The sequence below is a fragment of the Numenius arquata genome, chromosome 12 (assembly GCF_964106895.1).
Source record: "Numenius arquata chromosome 12, bNumArq3.hap1.1, whole genome shotgun sequence".
NCBI classification, from domain to species: Eukaryota; Metazoa; Chordata; class Aves; order Charadriiformes; family Scolopacidae; genus Numenius; species Numenius arquata.
In genome coordinates this window covers 26,654,281-26,677,098 of record NC_133587.1, presented here as the reverse complement: position 1 = coordinate 26,677,098, position 22,818 = coordinate 26,654,281, and the positions used below count along the sequence as shown (strand labels likewise).

At 38.9% G+C, this 22,818-nt stretch overlaps 1 protein-coding gene across 1 annotated transcript in view; it reads left to right on the top strand.

Annotated features, from left to right (window-relative positions):
* Positions 1-1,912: 1,912 nt before the first annotated feature.
* Positions 1,913-22,818, top strand: part of PRTFDC1 (phosphoribosyl transferase domain containing 1) — a 46,498-nt gene continuing 25,592 nt past the window's right edge. Inside the window, exons 1-3 of the mRNA XM_074157258.1 lie at positions 1,913-1,972; positions 5,879-5,985; positions 8,640-8,823. Coding sequence (XP_074013359.1) covers positions 1,913-1,972; positions 5,879-5,985; positions 8,640-8,823 — 351 coding nt within the window. The remainder of the gene's footprint in view (positions 1,973-5,878; positions 5,986-8,639; positions 8,824-22,818) is intronic.

The window sequence follows — 22,818 nt, the reverse complement described above, 5'->3', positions numbered from 1 at the left end:
TACAAATCAGAAGCATTTAATTCCAAAATTTAGAAACATTAGACTTACTTTCTCAAGAGTCGTAAGAAATGTTGACATGCAATTGAAATGCAAAAGTATTTAGGGATTTTGCCCATTATGAAAATCTGCATGTTTTACAAAAGTATTTTTATTTACTTTAGGTAGGTTTGTACAAATCTGTATATGCTGTTTATGAAATTCACTACTTTTTATTAAGTTTATTTTAAAGCCCTGTGAACAGGAACTATTTTTCCCTGGCATACCTTGGTCTTCATGTACAGGCATCACTTCCGAGGCAGACATATTCTGGAGTTGGCCTCTGTCACTTTGTAAACCTGGTCCTCTGTTCTTTCAGGCATGTTGTCAATTGTAGCAATAGTTCTTAACCCACCAAAAAGCAAACAGATCTGGCTTGATGTAAGAAACAGAGGTCATCACAAGATAGTTTTCAATTGCTTTAGTACCTATCCAGACTTTAATTGGTGATTCATTTACAGAAGCCGTCTTAACACCATATTCCTAAGATATTAATTATCCTACCAGTTCTAGTGTAAGTGCACTAAAAGGATGCACCTAAAAACCAGCCCATGTTGGACACCAAACTCCTAGTCTAGACATACCCATAGTGTTCTCTGGATTCATCTGTTATGACTGGTGACCTACAAGGCTCAATGGCTACAATCTAGAAAAGCAGTGTACCACGTTGAAATGTCTTTCTACTTGGTTGGTAAGAGCCCCTTAGTATCACTAAGCATCTTTCATTATACCCACGTCTCCCCTAAGAGCAACTTTTTTCCCCCCTTTAATAATTTCTAACATAGGAATGGCAGAATTCTACCAGTTGTATATTTAACAGATAAATACCAGAAATCATAACTAACTTTCACTTTTAAGAAAGTGAAAAGCTGTACTTTTACCCACAGTAAGCTGAGAGGCTGTTAGCATTTTTCCCAAGAGATAGGATACAAAAAGGACAGAGCAAGTCCAAATTTGAACATCTTATATGGAAATGTAGACAATGATCAGAGCAACCCAAGAGAAGAAACAGGCTCCTTCTCCTCTGTGAGGCTGTGAAAGCAAAATATTAATCATAATTTTAACAGAACTGGAAGGGGGATGGCAGAAGGCTGTGTGGCTCCTGATCTGTTTTCCCTCTACTGGAGCATGAACAGCACAGCGGTGGGCTGAAGGCATGTGGAAGACATAGCTTGCTCCAGCATACAGAGTGGTGGGGATGAAGAAGCACCAGTCCAGAAGTCAGCAAGGATGGAAAGCGAGATTAATGAACTATTGGAAGTTTGCTTTCTGGCATCCTTTTTTCTTCCTAGAGTATAAGCAAAAACCGGTTAAAATGTCAATTCAGACCACACCAGCTTAATCTTACCCGCTAATTTCTTCAGCCCAGGCCTCTTGCCCAGCTCTGCCCAAACCTTTCCACCATCCTGCCGGTCTCTCTCTGGCACCGGCTTCCCCGGGCCGACCCCGCGCCTGGAGCTGCCTCCAACCTCGGACCCTGCTCCAGAGGCGGCCGACAACCCTGCAGACACTACCGTACCCCACGCACCGCTTCCTGAACACCTGCCCCGTGGCTTTACACACAGTTTGGCTTATGCATTACAGCGCCTATCTCCTCTCCTGAGAGGCCATTAAGCCTTGTCACGGCGTAAGCCAAGCTGAGGAGCGCCTGTCTGGCCAGCCCCGGCCGCCGGCGGCCACACCGCAGGCCCTCTTCCCTAGGGAGGTGGGGGACCAGACCCAAACACAGGGGTGCAGCCCCCCCGCCCCGGGCCAAGCCCCCCCGGGCGTCCCGCAGCCCGCCGGCCTCCCTCCCCCGGGGAGCAGCGGCGGGCGCAGCGCGGCGGGCGCGGCCCGGCCCCGCCCCGCGCAGCCCCTCGGGCGGGCGCGGAGGAAGATGGCCGGGCAAGGCGGAGGCAGCGCGGAGGCACGGAGCGGCGGAGGCCGCGGCGTTGTGGTAAAAGCAAAGCGTCTCCCGCCCCGGTCCGGCCCGCCCCGGCCGCTCGCATTTCCTCCCCCCCCCCCCCCCCCCCCCCGCCTCCCCGCCGATCCTTCCCGCCCGCCCCTCAGCGCGGCTCCCCCGCGGCGCTTTGTGTTTGACCCCCCCCAGGCACCGCGCGGTTCCCGCTGCCCGGCCCCCGCCCCGAGGCCGTCGCCAGCCCTCTCCTTCCCTTTCACGTCCTTCCCGCCCGCCGAGCGGGGTTCCCGCTAGCGCCGGGATCCCCCGGCCGGCACTCGGGCCGCGTCCCCTCGCCCTGCTCCCCTCCCCGCGTTTGCGTTGCCTCCTCACGCCTCAGCCCGCCCTGGGGCTGCCGCGGGGGCGCGGTGCCGGCCCCGGCGGGAAGGTGCCTGTGGGGCTGCCCGGGCTAGAGGCAGGCCGGCCGGCCGGCTCCCCCGGCTTTTGGCTTCCACCGTAAAAATGCGATCCTGAATGATGATCCGGAGCGGCGACGGCTGTGCCTTTCGCCAGGTTAAATACTTGAGATCGGGATCCCCAGGGATCCCGCCGAAATGCCTAGAGGCCTTGTGAGCATCTGGGAGGGCTGTAAAAGCTCCCTGTTGGGCTGCCCCTTATTCTTCTGTGTTGGGAAAATGCCCGGACTTTGGCGGGGCGTTTGAGAGCCCGTGGGGCTGAACAGGTTATGCAAAAACCGAACGAATACGCTCCTTATTCTGAGGGACCAACCAGATTTTCCTGTGAAGTAGGTACCCTCACTGCCACCCCCTCAGGTATGTCCTTATTTTACTGTGGCGTTGGGACTGTAGGCCGGGTGGAGAACAGCCGCCCAGGTGGTGGCCCAGAGCCGAAGGCTGTGTGCCGGCAGCGGTTACACCCGGCCCACGCCAGCATCCCCTCCGTCCCCCTTCCAAAGAAACCTGTCACTCTCTCTGACACCACTGTGCATCAGCCACTTCTGGCACCGGTGGGGTAAATGACATTTTTAAAGCGGGTGACTGTGTTTAGTGCCAAAGTGACGTGAGGGTATTGCCAAGGAGGAGATGAGTGCCCAAATGTGTGCATGTGCTCCCCAACCCTCCCAAAAAATAACCAAAGGTAAGGCCAGTGCAGTATGATTTAAGTTTGCAAAAGGTGAACTTTGCTCGATGCTTGCCCTCTTATTTTATACCAAAGCAGAATCCAGATCGTTGTTGCTTTGAAGTGAGTACTGTGCTCAAACCTCACGTGTACCCACTTTGCCAGATGGCAAAGCTAATGGTGTTCTTCCAAAGGTGTTGCAACTGAATGTCTCCAGTTTCTCTCTTACACCTCAAGGCAACGCTTTCGGGTATTGCCATGTATTTGTATTCCTTTTTGTATACATTCATATCAACTTTTTAAAGACCTACTGAAGAATTTCGGCTGGGCTGCTTTAACATGCCAAGCCTGAACTTTAAAAATAGCTCTTTCTTTCACTGTAAGACTTTTTTTACACACTTGCGTACCAATATATTTAGTACATATAATTATTTATCCAGTTGAATACTGTCTTTTTATTGAAACAATCACAAATATTTCTTTCATATTTTCAAGGGCTAAAGCCAGAAGTAAATAGAAATCGAGTTTAATTTGGGATATTTTTTGATGTTAGCTATTAAACTGAGGATAATTGCACTTTTTTTTTAAGATTCACAAGCAGAATGCTCATAAAAATTTACAGTTACTTGAAAATTGTCCTATAGCATAATGCTGTGAATAGCTTTAGGATAAATGATAATATCTAAGTCTTATTGTTGGGAAGTCCCTGTTTAAAAGAAAGAAGAATATGAAATAGGCTCATTATATTAGCAAAATAATTAATTGGAAAGTACATGTGAATTTAATCTTATTTGTCAAATGCCAGTGAGCACTCGTAAATGACAACTACTGTATTATTGCAAAGTGACGCAGTTTGTGTTCTTTTATTCAAGAAGGATAGATAGGAGAATCAAAATTTCATCCTGATCCTATTTCATATACTGTAACCGAAGTAAGAGCTATTGGCTTGTATGAATTCTGAAGCAGTTTCCATCCATTTAGTTTGATCTTCTGCATCACACTAAAAACATGCAATTTGGCAAGAATGCGTAAGCAATACTGACAAAGGTTCTTAGTGGCTGTTTATAGTACTTAAGCAATTTAAAGCACTATCTGAAATTGTTACATTTTATGTTAAAATGCTTTTGAACTGAACCATGCCAGACAGTTCATTGCTACAAAATGTTGTAAACGTGTCAGCCACCCCTATGGACTGAAAATGGAGATGGGAAAACAGGCTTCCCAGGCCTTCTGCAGCAGTGTTTTTCGAGCAAGATTTGCCTCTAATTAAAAGCCTCGCCAAAGAGGATATTTATAATCTCCTGTTTCTATGGAAATGAGGAACATAGCTAAGTAACTTTTTCCTTTTGTGTAGTTTCAAGGCTTGTGTAAGTCAGGGGAAAATCTTTCATTGATTCCAGTGATCTCCAAGTCATGGTCTTTATGGGCAAATGTTCAGTAGTAGTTACCAACAAATAACTTTTTTTGATACAGAAACTGCTGTGCAGAGTTAAGAAAACAGCTGTAGCTGTCAATGATTATGCAAAAAAACGCCAACCAAACAAAAATCCATGAGGCAGAACACTGTTTCAGTACAGCTTGAGGCAGGGCTATGCTGAAGTTCAAGAAGACTAGATGTGGAGGAACAGCTTAACATCAAATATGTTGTGTTAGCCTAGATATTTTTGAGACATGGTTTATTGCTCTACTACATGAAATCATAGGCAGAGGTTACTTTCAGTGATGGTCCTTTAAAGGCTATATTTAGCAGAAATGCCATTAAGATGTGCATTTCACAAAGACAAATTTCTCACTATTTATCCTTGTACTCAAGACTCATGTGGCCAAACTGTAGAAAGAGGAAAGACAATATGTGACTTGAGGACCATAATTGTGAAGAAAACCTATTCAATGTCGCTTTTTATCCTGAACCAATATTGAAGCAAAGCTTTGTAATGATTCCAAGATACCTTGTGAACTTGCAGGTCTTGTCTTTCACAAGGAGTGGTGATAATTGTTAATTTGGAGTTTGCTTAGTTCTTCTGCTGATTACTTTGCATCTTCGTAGCTTTCTGAAGCCTTTACCTGTTGGTTGATTTTTACCCTACTTAATCTCTACTGCCACTATGCTGTGGGATCTCCTAATTGTTGTACTCTGATACTAATGAAACTAACATATATCAAATCTGTGAAATATTTTTCCTGTAAATGTATGGATTTACAGAATAGCTGATAGTGAGGTGAGATGCGAACATTGTGTAATCACTTATCTTTGATGACTTACCTAAATTAAGAACCTCACCTTTGGCAAGAAGTACAATCTTCCACTGATTTGTACAGATACCATCTGTAAATCACATAATTTATTCTCCCTATGTTCATCTGTAGAATATTTATTTATTTCTGTGGGACCTTAAAATACCTCTAAACCAGAAATGTGCAATTTTAGTGTACGATTTTATGACTTTTAATCCCACTGTCTGAATCTCCCATTGGAGAATCCCTTCTTACTGGTAATCTTACATTTGCGTTTCAAGTTTGAAAGCAATAAGAAACTTAGACTTGCCGCTAGTTTATTATTGAATATTTCCTCTTTCTGTCTAGTTGTTTGCAATTTCAGGTGAATTTTCCCGTGTTCTGTGGGGATAAAAACTGTAGCGTTTGATTTCTGAGATATACTGAGAGGCAACATAATTAATAGGAATAGTGAAATAGTAAATTATAACTGGAAGAGAGTATGGCATATGATTAATTCAGCCAATAGAGTGTACTCGAACACTGATTTTATATCAGTTACATATTGTCAAACACCATGAAGTGTTCTTAACAGTACTATTTGCTGTTCAGATTTCAGACAATTGGCCCGGCTACAGTCTGGATTTGTTCACTTATCCTCAGCACTACTACGGAGATCTGGAATATGTGCTCATACCTCACGGCATTATTGTTGACAGGTATGTGTCACTTGAATGTAGTATTATTGTTTTTTATAAAGCCTGTTGTCCACAGACAGTGTGCATATAACATTTGTCCCAAAATATTACATTAGCAATTATAAAAACATCTTTATTTTGGATAGTAAAAAAGTGCTTGAAGGTTAGGAAATGCTGGACTTGTAGTTGCCTGTGCAACACCCTGTCTAATTTCTTGCACCTAATTTCTGATTTGGGCATTGAATGAGACAGAGGTCCCACAAAAAGGAAAGTGTGATCATATGGTGAAATTGGCATTGGAATGTAAATTACAAGAGAGCTGAACTGAAAATGAAAGGGCAGGTACAAAGCTTTGTATATTGTTATACTTGAATGTCCCACTTGTAGTCTAACCATCCTGTGTTTTTAATTTAAAAAGGAGAAAAAAATACATTCAGTTATATACAGCTTTGGTAACTCCCCAGTACAAATCACCAGTGCTGATTAACCTAATGGTTCCTGAGTACACCATTGACTTCTGCCATTCAGCACAACTGAAAAGTGTACTGTGGACTGTTTGGGTCCCCGTGCTAGGTTTGGAGGGTGGCAGTTGGAAAGCTTGAACATCCCTCATTCCTTATCTTGTAGTAGTTCCCGTGTGCCTTCTGTGTAGGCATTTGATGGTGCTTTGATATTTTTGGTAGTCCAGCTCAGTGTTTGTGCTCCATTACTGTTTTGAAGTACTGTTAAAAATCTTATGAAGAAATTACAAAATGGAAATGGTAATTTTCATCAGTGTATTTATTGAGAATATCTGAATGGAATTTCATGGGACATTTTCAACCTGCAGCTTCCTATCTACCACATTTAAACAGTTGGTTGCAAGTACTGAAATTGTTGGAACTCCTTGAAAGAAGATTGTAAACATCCATCATAAGGAAGAATTACGACTCCTGTATTTATTTTTAAACACAAGCTTTCTTTCATTGCCTTTTCAGTTACCATTGTGTTAATTTTTCATCTCTCTTAGAGTCAAATGACTTTTAATTCCTCTTTTTTAAATAAGTATGTTACAACTTCAGTTCTCATAGAATTCGATATAAATTTGTTTGAAGTAAACATTGAATTCCAGTGTTGGTTTTGTACTCCAGCAGAATGAACACCACTGTTTTTTCTTACTCTGGCTGAAAAGACTGATTCTGTTCTAATGGAAAAGAATGCAGAACTGAATTTATTGTGATCATGCAAAATTTTCATGTAGGAAGAAGGCTCAGCACTTAAGTAAATTCTCTTGTCTGTTGGTAGCGATTAAATACAGGCTAAAAAAACGCTATATTTTTATTTAGAAATGGAAATTAGTACATTTTTGTGTATGCTAGAATTTCTGGAAGATTCAGCTCCTCAAACAATCTGAGGAACAAGATTAAAAAAGTGAAAATCACCAGAGAAATGTTTCTTCTTAGTGAGAAGCTTTCCCCATTATTCTCAGCCTTGATAAAAGATGATAAAAGACTAACTTACTAGTCTTCAGTAAAGTGAGTGAAAATCTTTTATTAATCTTCAGTCTTACATCAGTAAAAGGAATTGTGTATCTCAGTCAAACAAGATGATCTAAGGATATCTTCTATTTTTCAAATCTAAAAAACATTAATTACTGCTATGTGGAATTTACTTGAGCATTACAAGTACAAAGATGTGAAAAGGAAGCAACAGCTTTTGATCATAACTAGTATATTATCTGCTATTTTGAGCTTATTCTTCTCTGGTACATGCACACGTGTAGATTTCACTAGAGTTCAATGTATTCATGTAGTGGCAAATGGATTCCCATAGTACAGTGGGTATAGAAAAAAAATACGAAAAATGTAGTCATGAAAGGCGTGGGATAAATTATAGGTTTATTTAATGAATTGCATCCCGTCAAGAAGTCCACTCTCATTAAAACTACTAATCTAATTCAGAGAGCTCTCAAAGAAATTTCCAGTGAAAGTGTTTACAGAAAATAATGCACTGAGCTGGTTTTCCTCAAAACATCAACTGACATTGTTTGGTTTTCTGTTAGTACCTGCTTTACATCTAGAAATGACCTGGTACCCTGTTTTAGGTGTAGAAATGCCATCTACCGTGTTCTTTAGAAAGCAAAGCTACTTAAGATAAGCATTCATGTTTATTCTTTTTATCTTGAAAATTTGTGTACTATTACGTGGCAGAAATGTCTATCTTTTGGTTTCAATCATCTGCCCCATTGTGTTCGCAATGCAGAATTATCAAAGAGAAGACAGATACGGGAACCCTGCAATTCCAGGTTCATTGGAATATAACCTTGATTATTCTCACGTGTGTGAACTTGAAAAAATCACTTAAGCTCTTTGCACTCTTCTTTTTTGCTGTATGAAATAGTGATAATGTACACTCTTTATAAAATTTTTTTATGCTATATTTCTTTATAGTATTTGTGTATATTTTTATTAATATTGTAGGAGTAGCATTTTCCAAAGCCTATCACTTTGCATCCGTCACTTCGTATCTGCCTACTGTGAACTTGATGCAAAACCAGTTGAGTAAAGACACTTAAAGAGACTGTCAGTCAAGCTAGATACTCACCATAGGGTTTCTTTGTAACCACATGGAAAGCATACCATGAACTTAAAGAATCTGCATCTAATGTTATTTTACCCTTATTTTTTTTGCCCCAGGACAGAACGATTGGCCAAAGATATTGTGCAAGACATTGGCGACAATGATATTGTGGTTCTCTGTGTCCTCAAAGGTGGCTACAAGTTCTGTGCTGACCTCGTGGAGCACATTAAAAATCTCAGCAGAAATTCAGAAAGGTTCATCTCCATGAAAGTTGATTTTGTTAGACTGAAAAGTTACCACGTAAGTCAACAACTTATTTATGTAGATTCTGCTTGTATGTTCCTAATAAATTGTGGACTTTTGCAAATGGGAAATTAATTTTTTTTCCCCTCAAATTAGAAGAAAAACAGTGTGAAAAATATTTTTGTTTGAAAAACCTGTGGGGTTTTTCTTCAAAATATTTGCTCATGTCCCTTTATACTTTTTGGGTAGTATGAATGAGGATATGAAGCATCCTCAAGCTGTATTTTTTCAGTCTGTCTTCACTTTTGGAAAGAAAATTATTCAGATTTCCGTCATCTAAAATGTCGGCATGTTGTTTGTTCTCAAAATCCTCAACAGTTCTGTCAAGTTTATTTCATGTTACTTCATTTTCCACTCCCACTCCCACATAGTTTGGCGTAAATGCAAGATGATAAATCTATGTCTTACTTTAAATGTTTAATGCTAAGCAAATGAAATGCTTTCATCTTCATAACATGCAGTTTACATAGTAGCAAAATATACCACTAGATGATGATAGTGTTTTATAAGAAAATGAAATAAGCCATTGAACCAAATCCAGTGTTGAAGTAAGGATCAAGACTTCCTGTTATCTTCAGAGGAAATTACGCAATAATGATTCATTTGTTTCAGTGAGGCAGTGACAGTGAGATGACCGGCCTTTTTTTAGAATGCATGATTAAAATTCCTATTTGCATAAGCTATACATTTATATTTCACCTTATAGTGCATACTCTATAGTGAGGGAGGATTTCTAGAAGTTGTCCTAGAAGTGTCTGAGGAAGTACACTAAATAAACGGAGCGATAATACAGTTTCTCTCAGAGCCCAAATGTAACTTGCTGAGTCCAATAGTTCCCACAATAACGCTATGTCCTTTCCACAGACACAGGCTGGTTGGTTGGTTGGTTGGCATTTTGCTCCAACTCCAGTGACTGTAAACTTTTCCTAACTTGAACAAATATAGTCTGAATTTTTTCCATCATTGAAGAGAAGTAGAGAGCCATTTGTACCCATTTGGTTAGGATTGGGTCCTGGGACTTCTCTTTCAAGAATTAGTCAGGTCTATGAAGGACATGTGCAATACTAATTTTATACAATTTCTAGCTATGTAGCACTATTATAGAACTAATTAATAAAGTAAAATATAATGTTTGTCTTGCATAAAGGCACATGGAAACTATACTCAATTTATTTGGTGTGGTAATGATAGCACTTCAACAATACTGCTTGCCGAATAGTGGAATTACTTAAATTGTTTTTTATTTTGCACCTGGCATAAAGGTAATGCACATGTTTATCCTATTGGGTTATCTCTTATCCAGTGTGAAGATACCCTGGCTCTAAAATTTCTTTCCTTGGTGACAAGTCAATTCTTATTAGCCATACTAACCCATAACCAATGAGTGGCAGGAGATGTATGCCGCAAAAGTGTGGAAACGTTCACATCATTGCTTAGGAAATAAAATAAAAACATGTTATATCAAGATGAAACTGCAATACAAATTTTGTTATGCAAGGATGCAGTTATCAAGACTAAGTCCTAGATGATCCTAGCATTTAGTGGCTGTGCATACTTTGGATCTTAGCTTCCTGCTTTAGCAGGAAGGTAGCACCTTCTCTAGATCTAGTGCTTGCATCTAGTTTTTAGAAAATAAATTTTAATTTTTTTTTTTCTTATAAGTGCTTCCAAATAGGTGTCATGTATTTAGGGCGTGAAGCTGTGCTTGATTTAGTGTTTGGAACAGTACTTGATATCTGCTTGGTCTTGAGAAGCTGAATGATGCTGCAGTATAAATTTGAAATTACATTGATATTGATAGATTCATTCCATGAGATATGCATAAATGTAATGCTGGCTAAAGTACCAGTACCGGTGCCTGCCATCCTTTGCTTTTTGAGTTATTGTTGTGTCCTGTCCAGTTGCAGTTTTAGAGAATGTATCTGTGTCAACATAGCCGTGGTCAGAACACTTGAGGAACTCACTGTTACTAGTTTGAGTGATTCTTTATCCCAGCCTTATGTGAGACTCCCAAATCCCCCATGTCAGTTTGTTTTGTAATAACGTACCTCTCACAGTGTTTTACACTTTAATCAGGGGCAAATAATTACAGTTTTAGAGGTAAAACTCTACAGGATGTCTTGGAGCATTACCAGTTCCACTCCTTTGCTTCCCTTTGCCTTTTCTGTTCCACTTTCTATTAAGACTTATTACTGCTCTCTCTTTTTATCCCTTTTTCATTTTATAGACACTGTTCTTTTCACGTTATTTATCCTGCTTTCTTTTACTAACTGTTCTTTGTTTCTCTCCTAAAGGGAGTCCTGCTGTTCTCAATGTACTTCCTTCAGATATGTCTCCCTTACCCCCTTCAGCTGTTTAAATCCAACAACTAATATCAGCTCAAACTCGTGGAATTTTTGAATTGTCTCATTCCAACTTCAATACTGAAAGGTTAGTTGATTTTTAGAGGTTGTAATTTAAAGTGAGATTTCATGGTTTAATCATGTAGCAAAAATGGGCTGTAATTGTGACCCAAAGTCAGATCTTGGCAACAGTGAAAGTACATCTTAACTGCAAAGTATCAGTGGAATATGTTGTACTTTGATGTCTGGCATATGGACATGATTACAGGAAAAGGAGATTTACAAATATGACCAGCTTTACATGGCTGTTTGTTTTTCAAACCTGTCATCATATTCCAGAATTTCGACACTTAATTAGTATGTTAAGATCTGCTTTGACATTAAGTAGATGGAAGTTGAGCATGTAAATTCTTTCTTAGACTTCTTCATACAAATTAATTGTTTTCTTTTAAAAAAGCATAGTACATTAGATTCTCTGGATGTTAATGAGATGAGTGGCTGCTTGTACTTGTAATCAGGATGGTTTTATCTGGTTTGCAAAGTATTGACGTGTGCTTAAGCCTGGGCATTTTATGATAAACTTTCCCATGTTTTGCAAGTGGTGTCTTGCTTCATTATCTCAGTTTGGCATGTCAGATTACTGAATTTAGTATATATACAGGTAATGTGGGAAAATACCATTTGATTATTATTTTTAGAGGAAACAAAGAGGAAGCCAACTTAGGAAACTGTAACCTAAAAATGATGTGGTTATACTGTTTAAATTCTATAGACATCAGTATTAGTTCTTAGACCTTTAATATAATTCCTGCAACTGAAACTGGAGGTGCAGCCTTGTCTGAAAGCATATTTTTATTTCCTCTAACAATCAAACTGTATTTTTCTGTTTCTTTGGTTTTGGTTTTTTGGTTTTTTTTTTCCACTAGAATGCTAAAACGATACAGTAGAGAAAGTTAAGGAGTTTACACGTATGGACAGAAACTTACAGGCTCAGATGTAGATCAATAAAGAAAAAATTAGCTGTGCTTAATTGTAAATAAAGTTTATATTTGTAAATTGAGAAATATACAATTTGAAAAGAAACACTTAATACTTTTGTTATAACTCAGATTTTTAAGGCTTCTTAATCAGTAAGAATGATATTAAAAATAATTATGAAATGGAAAAGAATCATGAGTGGAAGATATGTGGATAGATTTCCTCCATAGAAACACAATTCTTGGAGAATACCATTTCTTGTAGACTTACAGGTGATATGATATACTTGTTCTCATTTCAATTTTGTGTATTTAAATGAGCTCAAAACAAGAAGATGGTTTAAATGGGGATTTGATTAGAGGCTGTATGGTGACTTTACAAGCTTTGAACACAGCGGGCAAATTAAAAGAAAGCACCAAGGTGAGAGTTGGAAAATATGATTTCAGAAATAAACAGATATGGAGGTATCATGTAGACTTAAGGGTAAGAGTCAGGAAGTAAATGGAGAGGAAAATAAAATCCAGTGATGGAAATTTGAATGAGAAGCAGCAGTTCTGAGTTTTAAGAGGCAGAAAAGAGAAAACATACACTTTTTTTAATGAACTCAAGAGTAGTGAGGCAATAAGTGTAGAGGGTAGACAAGGAAGCTCTAGAGCAGCCCTTATGTGAAATACGATGCAGATATGGAAAGCTGCATGCCCAGTTTCAGGGGAAAACAATGTATTCTGCAAACACTGATGTAAGAGCTGATAGAATTTGGCAGCTTCTTAGATATTAAGTTCTAAGACATTGGATTTTAATATAAGTTCGAAACAGTGGAATTGACTGCAGAGATTTTTAAGTTTACAATTGGATTCATTAATAAAATTTAGTATGTTCAATTTTCACCGTACTACTTTTTTTTCGTAGTGATTGCTCCTCCACAGGGAATCAGAGCTCTGAAGTTGAAAAGAGGTGAGAGTTTCAGATTGATAGAAGAATTCAAAATTATTTTCAGAAACTTCATAGATTGAAGTTAAGGATGAAAAGTAATGGAGGAAGAAGTTGGGGTTGGGAATGTTGTCTAAGGAGAAAATGACACTAGCAGGAGACTTAAGAAACATAGATCCAGAAATTCTTTAATATGTTTGTGATATCGATAACTTTAGCAGATTAAAGAACTAATTAGGAAGAACCCAGAGGGAGGTACAACAGAGGAAGCAGGAGGGTGTTTTATGAGGGCGTTTACAAATTAATGGATAGGACTGGACAAGAAATAGTGTTTGAGGACGAACCAAAAGAGAGAGTGAACAAAGGAATAGAAGGACATGGATGTCATGAAGAGAAGGGCTGAATGCGATATGTTTTAGTAAAAAAGCATAGCATGAGAACCATAGCAGAAGAGTAGAGTGTTCACAAACAGTAATTAGAGCTTCTCTTTGTTCAGTGAGCAAGAGACAGTTTATGACAGGCTGATAAAGGTAAAGGTTGAATTAAAGCTTGAGACAGAAGAGGATGTTCTGGCTCATCAAGTCTAATCCCCTACTAATAGATGCAACAATATCAACTAATCCTGTTCCATGGGTATGCTAAAGGTCATCTTTAAACCAAAGCTCAGTTTTGAAATGGAATTGGAAAAACTAAGTGGAGGAGTAGAGGAAGTATGCAGAGTCTGTCAACTGTCTTGAGAAGTTCTTAGCAAGCTGTCAGCAGAAAAGCAAGTAAATGCATATGAATTAAGACTTCTTTAGTGGACAGATGATGTAAACTAAAAATTGAAAGAATCATGCTAAGAGTCGTTGAAACCTGTGGAGGGGGCTGGTGGAAGAGAGGAAAAACACCACATAATTTTACCAAGCAAACCAGTGTGCTTTCTACATGCATTGCTACCTGTTCTAGTAAACATTAGTATTCTCATAGCATAGCTGTTTTTTCACTGAAAAACATGGAGAACTAAATTAGGAGTGAAACTGATAATTCTCCTAAGACTTTTTTGATTTCTTTGGTTATTCTTGGATGGGCTATAGTGACAGAAGACCAGTAACCTCTGTTATTTAGAAATAACACTATTATAATAAACTCTGTTATTTTGAATAGCGTTGAGACCCCACCTGGAGTACTGCATCCAGCTCTGGGCCCCCAACATAAGAAGGACATGGACCTGTTGTAGGGGTCCAGAGGAGGGCTACAAAGAAGACCAGAGGGCTGGAGCAACTCTCCTATGAGGACAGGCTGAGAGAGTTGGGGTTGTTCAGCCTGGAGAAGAGAAGGCTCTGGGGAGACCTTATTGCAGTCTTTCAATACTTAAAGGGGGCTTACAAGAAAGGTGAGGACAGACTTTTTAGCAGGGCCTGTTGTGATAGGACAAGGGGTAATGGTTTTAAACTTAAAGAGGGTAGATTTAGACTACATATAAGGAAGAAATTTTTTACCATGAGGGTGGTGAAACACTGGCACAGGTTGCCCAGAGAGGTGGCAGATGCACCATCCCTGAAAACATTCAAGGTCAGGTTGGACGGGGCTGTAAGCAACCTGATCTAGCTGAAAATGTCCCTGCTTGTTGCAGAGGGGGTTGGACTAGGTGACCTTTAAAGGTCCGTTCCAACCTAAACTATTCTATGATACTGTGAGTCTATGAAATTGTGCAATGCACTACTGAAAGAGGATAGTAGATGAATTGTTGATAATCAGATTCTCCATTTTAGTTGTTAATTACATCTTGAGCACAGATTATTACAGAATGTTGATCTGTTTTCTGTATATCTGAATTGTGGATTCTAGAAGTGCATTTTTCATCTTCTGATGTCAAGAAGATCTTGTTGAAAATCATCCTGAAAAATATGAATGAACTTCAAAGGAATGTTGTTTGCTAGTTACTTGGAGGAAACTTCTAGAGGATTATGTGGATTTGGTCAATTCATGTAATTCTTTAAAATGAATCCATTATTTATGGTTTCCAAAACATAACTAATAAAAAAACATGACCTCTGAATTGTAATCCACACACAATGGTTGCATTGAAGTCTGTTCACAAACAAATCCATTGATACGATCTGTTTCCTCTTCAGCCTCCAGTTGTTTGAAATATATTTACAACTGTTGGTTATTAATCTTGGCATAAACTGGGCCATTAGTGCTGCAGAATTCTGAAAACAAGCAACAAAACAAGCATTGTTTAGCAGAAATCTGAATGTTTTTGCTATATGAAGCCATCTCAGTAAATAGTTTTGCTAAATCTCTCTACTGTAGGAGTAAGGAACAGAGGGATTTTATACTAAGTTGAAAGCCAGTTGGTAAATGTAGTAATTTATATTTCTGACGTGTAGCTTTACTTCTCATACACCATTACTAAATACTTACATCTTAAAAAACACAACAGCATGGGGCATCAGACTATAATCAGAGTAGAGAATGGTGTAAAATGTACATTCCTGCTTTGCATAATAACCTATTCTTATTCAGTGTCATTCTACTGTATGGAACGTAGGTTTTTTTGAGATCAGTATGAACTTACATCTGAAAACAATATGTTGTATTCCTGACCCTAAAAAGCAACTAGCTTCAAAATGGTTTTATTTATTTAACAACACAAAAGAAACAACTAAGTATATTGCTTGGACTTAATGATTCATATCTATACCCAGACTCTACAACAGTGTTGCAATGATCGTTTATCCCCTGTGTGTCATGAAAACACAACTTATGATCTCCTGAGAAAAATGCGTGTCCTCAGATGAAGAGAATCCACATTAGCTTTTGTACTTACAGGTTTTCTCTTGGGCAAGTTGCAAGTTTCCTTTATTTTGCTTCATGGACACAGTTTAGCTGATGACCATGTCATCTACTTGATGCTGAGTAGCCATCGAAAAATTCCAAATTGGAGCCTAACTGGTAGAATGAATACCTGTCAACTTTAAGGCCAAATTATCTGTGAATTATTGATTTGACATACAAATAAATATAGGCAAAATATAGGCCCTTCAGTGTAGGCAAAATGTGATTTATTTATTTAATTTGGCGAGAGGTTGTGTGTGTACTAGACATTTAAAAACTAAAATATACTCTTCTAACCTTTTTCAGATGCATGGCTTGCAGTAAGCACTGTAGACAGTGAACACCTGTACAGAGAACTTTGCAGCATGATATACTTTTAGAAGCTAATGAGCAACAAAAATATGACATTAATTTAGTCCACAAAAGCTACCAGTGTCCAGGATATAGACCTTAAAGTTGTTGCTGTTCTGCTAAATGCGTTCTAGTGATCGTAGACAGTGCTGCCAAATAGATGTCTTATGGGCAAGCTAAAGATGAGAGATTTGGGACTGGAAATCTACTCCTAGATTTGGCAAAGGCAGTTTATCTCTGTGTACTTTTCCATGTCTATGAATGGACAAAATGGCATTTGCATCCTAAGTAGTAGTATCTTTTTGAGTGAAAGCTCTATGAAATGCTCAAACCTGCTAAAGCAAGCGAGTAAAAGGTCCTTTACAGATCCAAGCCAAAGATACTCCAAAGTCTTAAGCAGGCACTGATGCTATCTCTGTATCTCTGAAGCTTCAGTTATTTCCTGAAACTTAATAAGACCTGCGACAGTTAAGAAGGTGAGGAACTGTGGAAACAGATGATAATTTGTGTGGATAGAATGCTTGGAGATGCTACAGTCCTCCTAACTGTGTCCAAATGTTCATTTTCCAAGTGTTAAGACTTGTTTAAAAATGGAATATTTTTCATGAAAGAAACAGCCAACCACTTCTACGTGCAGCAGTGTCTTACTGCAAAATGCCAGCTTCAGAGACACTAAAGCTTTTCAGAGAAAGAGCTGAAAATGTGTTAGTAGCGGAAGTTGTCCCAAAAGCTTATTCTTGCAGCTAGCTGATAACATTTATAAGAGATTTACAGAAATACAATGAGAAGAACGGCAGTCTCATTGGTGAAGTTGTGGCAGGTGTTATTAGGGTAACAGACGATTCTGGCAACTTTGAGAATAAACTCTCCTGACAGATTCATCTGTACATCAGGAACAGGTAGTGCTTTGGTGTGAAAACTAAGACACTTGGAAATGGGTCTCTTTTCTGATTGCATCTGCACTGGCTGGGACAGTGGCAGTCTCCAGTTCATTCCTCAGCGACTGCCGAGCCCTCCTGACAGTCACACTCTCCGGCTCAGCTTCTTCTGAGCACTTCCTAACCTGTTTCAGCCCAGATGAGACTTTCTGTTTGAACCACTTCAGCCCGCTGGATTCATTTTTACTGCCCCAGATGCACGCATGCATCTCAGCAGGCCAGTGGCCCCTGCCAGAGGGAGAGTTATAAGCAGCTGGGGACAGGTTGTGGGCAGTAGCTTCTTCAGTCAGCACGGCTTCTGCTGGAAAAAGGTCTGCCCATAATTGAGGGATCCTCGTCACCAAGGGTGCAGCATGGCAAGCCTCAGACTCCCCCTTTTCTTTATCTCCTCAGAGGTGTCAGAAGGAGCATGGATATTTCAACCCTAATTATTTTTGAGAACCAACCTACTTTTCATAATATTCTGAGGCAAACCGGAGAAGGCTATACTGTATGTAATAAAATGTGACCTTAAAATTCAGTGTTGTAGAACTTCTCGGGTCTGGAGACAGATGCTCTCCTTTCTAGGCATCTACAGCTTCCGTTTAACGTGATGGCAGAGTTGTGAGATATGAGACCATAAATTCATCACTTGCTCAGGGCTGTCTTGAGTGTAAGGAGGAAGAAAATATTTCTGATTTAAATTATTTTAATTAAAACATACAGTATTTTCCTGTTGGACACCGCTTAGGGGCTTGGAGTGTTACTAATGATATAAGCAGGTGTTAATTTGTGGGCATAGTTCGGGAAAGGTCATAATAATCCTATCATACAGGCAGTTTATCAAGTTTATCTGTAATGTAAAACTTACTCAGAGAGAGGTGATCTCTGTAACTGTGTGCATCAGATAACACACCTACACACCACTTAAATATGTTAGCACCATCTGAATTCTTGGTGATTTTTTTTTAAGTATGAGTAAGTGTTTCTGACTCACATGTAAAAGATTTGGGGGAACCAAACAGCTCAGCCGGGAGAGAACTGAGTAGGAAGCGGCCTGATTGCCATGGGGACAGAATGAGCACAGATGTGGCAGTGAAGGCAGCGTGGTACTGAGCTGTGCTACAGCTCTCCAGCAATAACAAAATATTGTTCTAACGCATTTATGGGGCATATTAAAGCAAGTAATTACTTGCCTTGTCAAGATACTTTTCATTTTTATCTATTGTTGCCTGCTTAGGTATTATCTTCCTTTGTAGTGATTTGTGATTTTTAGCTGTGGAATTCTTTTTTCTGACTGAAAAATTTTTACAGTTTTCCTGTATTGTGGGTTGACACTCTGTTCTTCTGGACTTCAGATCTAATGAAAACTCCACAAGAGGTATTTTCTAATCTTTCTGGAGAAATTTGTCTCCCCCAAGGGTCACATTTTTCTAACAAGCTGTAATGTTTTCTTTTGAAAAAATGTTTTCCAATTTGAAATAAATGTCTTAGATTACAGTATGTTACAGAGGGTACAGCTACTATGGACAAATGGAGTTTTAGGTCTGAACTTAATTTTTCATAAGTTTTTTTTTTTTAATATGTTTTTTCATGAGCTTAAATCTTTGGTATTTTTAAGCAATGCAGGTTTTTGGAACATCTTAACATTTGAGACCGTGGATGTTTTTGAAATTGGTCAGTTTTAGAACAGATTCAAAGCATCAAGGGATTTCATTAAAAGCATTCAAGAGGTCATCTTTTCAAAGCATTAGATTTTAAAGTTCCCCTGGATACAGTATTTGTTGTAAAGCAGTGGTTTGTTACAAAGCCTGAAAAATTGAAGTTTAGTCTTAGTGAAATATTTTGTTTCATATTCTGCCAAAAATACAGCAAGCTACTACTAAATTATGACATTTGCAGCATTACTGTAGATCATCATTGAGAGAGACTATAGTCTGTATTTTCAGTCTGCTTCACAGATTTGTACAGCAAGAGGGAGATAGGTCCAGAACATAATGGCTGCTAATCCTATTGTACAAATAAGATCTGGCAAGTTTGAAGGTATCATGACACGTTTATGCATTGGAAAAATATCACCTTGATTACTTATTTGGATGCTAATAATACCATTTAGTGTGTGGTTTTTATATTAAGATCCGAAATGGGGCAAAATTAATTAAAAGAAGCCGGAGGGTTCTAATTTTCCCAAGGAATTCTATGACTCTCTTTTACTGGCATCCTTTAAACGCTGTTTCTTAAAACAGATCATAGCATGTGCAATGTTCATGTAGGGCCACACCCCAAGGGTGCTGTAAGGCATAAACCAAAAAGGTTACTTTAAAGGAATATAGCAATAACAAGAAGTACTGTATTGTTGCAGTGCTTATCTGTGTGACAAATACAAAATTCTTTTCTCCTCATTTGGTAGATAGAAGTTATAATATTTATATAGAGAAGGGATGCTATAAAATAACCTTCCAAGAAAACTCACAAAGGATATGTGCATTGTCAAAAGTTTCCAAGTTGTCACTAGCCAAGGGACTAAACATCGTGGTATGAAAGAGAGCACTGCCAAGATGTAAGAGTCAATGATACCCTAGACTCCAGATTGCTGGAAGGGACTAAGCATTTGAGGTTTTTATCAGTCTCATCTTCTGTGAATTTGCTTGCACCTATCTATCTGTTTTCTCAGCCTGTGGCTATTTGACAAATTTGAAGATTCTTCTCCTGCCTTCCTTTTATCACCAAATCCTAGGAACTGGATTTGGTGATAGTCAGGGTCAGAAGGTTAGTACTTTGAGCTTAGTCTAGAGAAAGCTGTTTTCTCATGTGCTTTCAGAACCCCCCAAGGGACAGGGGTTTTAGTACGGAGCCACCAATTCACTGTACGATTTTTCACAATGTTCATTTACTTTTGTTCATTACTTTACAACACATTTTAAAAAATGGGGTAAGATAGTACATATGGACCTAGTGGTGTACCAACTGGCATGCTGAGATCCTGTGTTGATGCTACGAAATATGATTTCCAGTTCTGCTGCTGTAATGTTCATGCATTTAATGCTAAACAGTAACTGGGTAAAAGACAGATACTCCAGTTAATGTGGGCTGAAACCCAAACTGACCTTTTCCTAGCTGGGTCCAGTATAGCTGGCCATAGCATGCTTAGTGTCCTTTACGAAATCTGCATTACCATAGCATAGTAACAGGAGGAAGATTTTCCCTTCACTCTTTAGTTTATGGTGGTCTTCTGAGAGCTGAGGAAGAAAAGCAGCCCAAGTCTCCTATACCAAGAGTGTGGGATTTTATTGCTTTATTATCCCAAATGGTGGACACACTTAGTAATACCTCCTGGCAATCCAAAATGAGTTCCTGAGTAGGATTATAGAAGTTCTGGAGAGTTCACTTCCTAAATTGTTTTGACTGTAAGTTTTAAATTTTATTTGCCTCCCAGCTCTGGATACAAAGCGTGAACCTCACCTCACAGGACTGAACAGCCCTATGAAATTGTTAGTCCCTTTTCTCATCCTGGAACATAGGCAGATTTTATCTCTATATATTAAATGTTATTTTACAGAATAAAAAGTTAATAGTACAAGGAAACCTCAGACTACACTGTGGAAACTAACCCAAGATTTGAGGATATATTGTGTTTCTGATTTATACACTGTTCAAAACATTTGGTATCACATGTTCTTGATTTCAGTTCTTGCTGATCTTTTTAAGTACACAGGTGCTGTTTGTGTCATGTGGTTATATGTGGTGCCGCAATCTTACTGCCTCATTCTTAAACAAAATAACGCATTGAACCAATACCAATCAAATCTATAAAACTGAAATGCTAAACCAGAAAGGAAAATAATTTACTGTCTATAATACTTCTTAGCCAGGATAACTGGTCTAAATTGTGCTGCAATTTGCAACAGTTTGGCCGTTTTCCTGTAGAGTTACTTCAGGTTTATGCCAGTAAAAATTGAGATCATAGCTCTGTTTAGAGATTTTAAGGAAAGTTTTACCCACAATAAAACTACAGGGGTAGTTTATGTATGCAGTCATGTTTTCAGAAGATTTTGTTTACTTGAAAATGTTTGAAATATCTTTATTCTCTATATCTACAGAACTTATTAATAAGTGGAAATAAAGTGTTGAACACATGCTTCCTGTAAACTAAAAGAGCGTAAAGCATTGACAACTTTTAATATTTGCTCCTAGAAAATGTGTTCTTAGTTGCAGGTATGATCTGTATTAACCTCTGTTAACTGCATGAACATTGCATGTGAGTTTGCCTTTGTTGATGTCTGAGAGTACACACAAGAGAGGTCCCTTCAAAATGCCTTGACAGGGAAGGGAACAGCTTCAGTGGCAGTTTATGCTTCATTAGATAGCAGAGATTCTCCATGGAAGAACTCTTGTAGGGGATGAATTTTCTGGTAGCTATTTCAAGACACCTTACCTTCTTTGGATTTAATACAGAGAAGGCATGCAGGAGTCCTGGTAGCCAAGAAATTACTGAATATGTGAACAGATGATTGTAAATAATCCAGTTTATTAAGTTAAATAACTTACAGTTGCCCTGAGAGTTTTTTAGGCTGAATGATCTGCCGTGCTTTTTCAGCAGGGAAGAAACATACACGTGTTACCACAGGTCAGCTGATAAGGAGCTGTCAGTAGGTTCGTTGTTTGCGTTTCTCTGTCCAAAGCCAACTTCCTCATTGCAGAACTCTGGCCTTCCCTGGAACTGGATAGACTAGCCTGAATTTGAAACACTTCCAAACCTGCACGATGGAGTTTTTTTTGTTAAGGAATAACAAGGAAGAAAAAGAATAAAAACTAAGCGAAATCTTCAAATTAGTTGTACTGGAGATCTAACCATAAAGATATAAAATATGTCTTACACTGTAGTAACTGGAGCTCAGATAGATATACCTATACCAGTTTAAAATTTACTATCTCAGGTTATGCTGGCAATACCAATAAGACAGATCTTGCCCCATTATAGTCAGTTGTGAGGTTACTAAGCGGCTCAGGAAACATCATAGCCTCAACTTTAAAGCTAACAGAGATATGTGAAACCATCAGTGTTTCAGTGCAAATGTACCTTTACTGTCCCTGTTGGACAGGTGATGTTCTGACAGTGGGTGTATGCCAGTTATCTGTATTTGAGTTCCAATTGATTCAGCTTTGTTGGCTTGTTCGCAAGGTATTCAAAGCACCTCCTACAAATTCCTCAGTGACCTGGCACTTGATTATTTTGAATGTGGGTGTGCCCCGGTGGTTGCTGTCTGCCATTTGGTATACATTTGATTCTGGGAAGGGATTTCCAGTCTTTACTGGGAAGAGATCCATATAATTCCCACTCGTTTGCACAAGTCTCCAGCTTAACAGTACTTACTAGTTGTCCTCTGAATGTTGCTACTTAAGCCAGGATAGTCCTTCTAGTTGCCTGCTATGAAAACCATGACATTCCGTGCTCTGACCTACAGAGCTTAGCTGTTCTTAGCTGTTTGTTGTTCTTTAGAGAAGAAACCCAAAATGGTATCAGTTCAAGTGTGTGTTGCTTCTACGTAATGCATCTTATGCATTACCACTCCACAGATGTTCTTACTTCTGCTGATATACTGAGAATAATTTCATAGCCTATACTTTATATGTCAGTTTGACTTTACCTA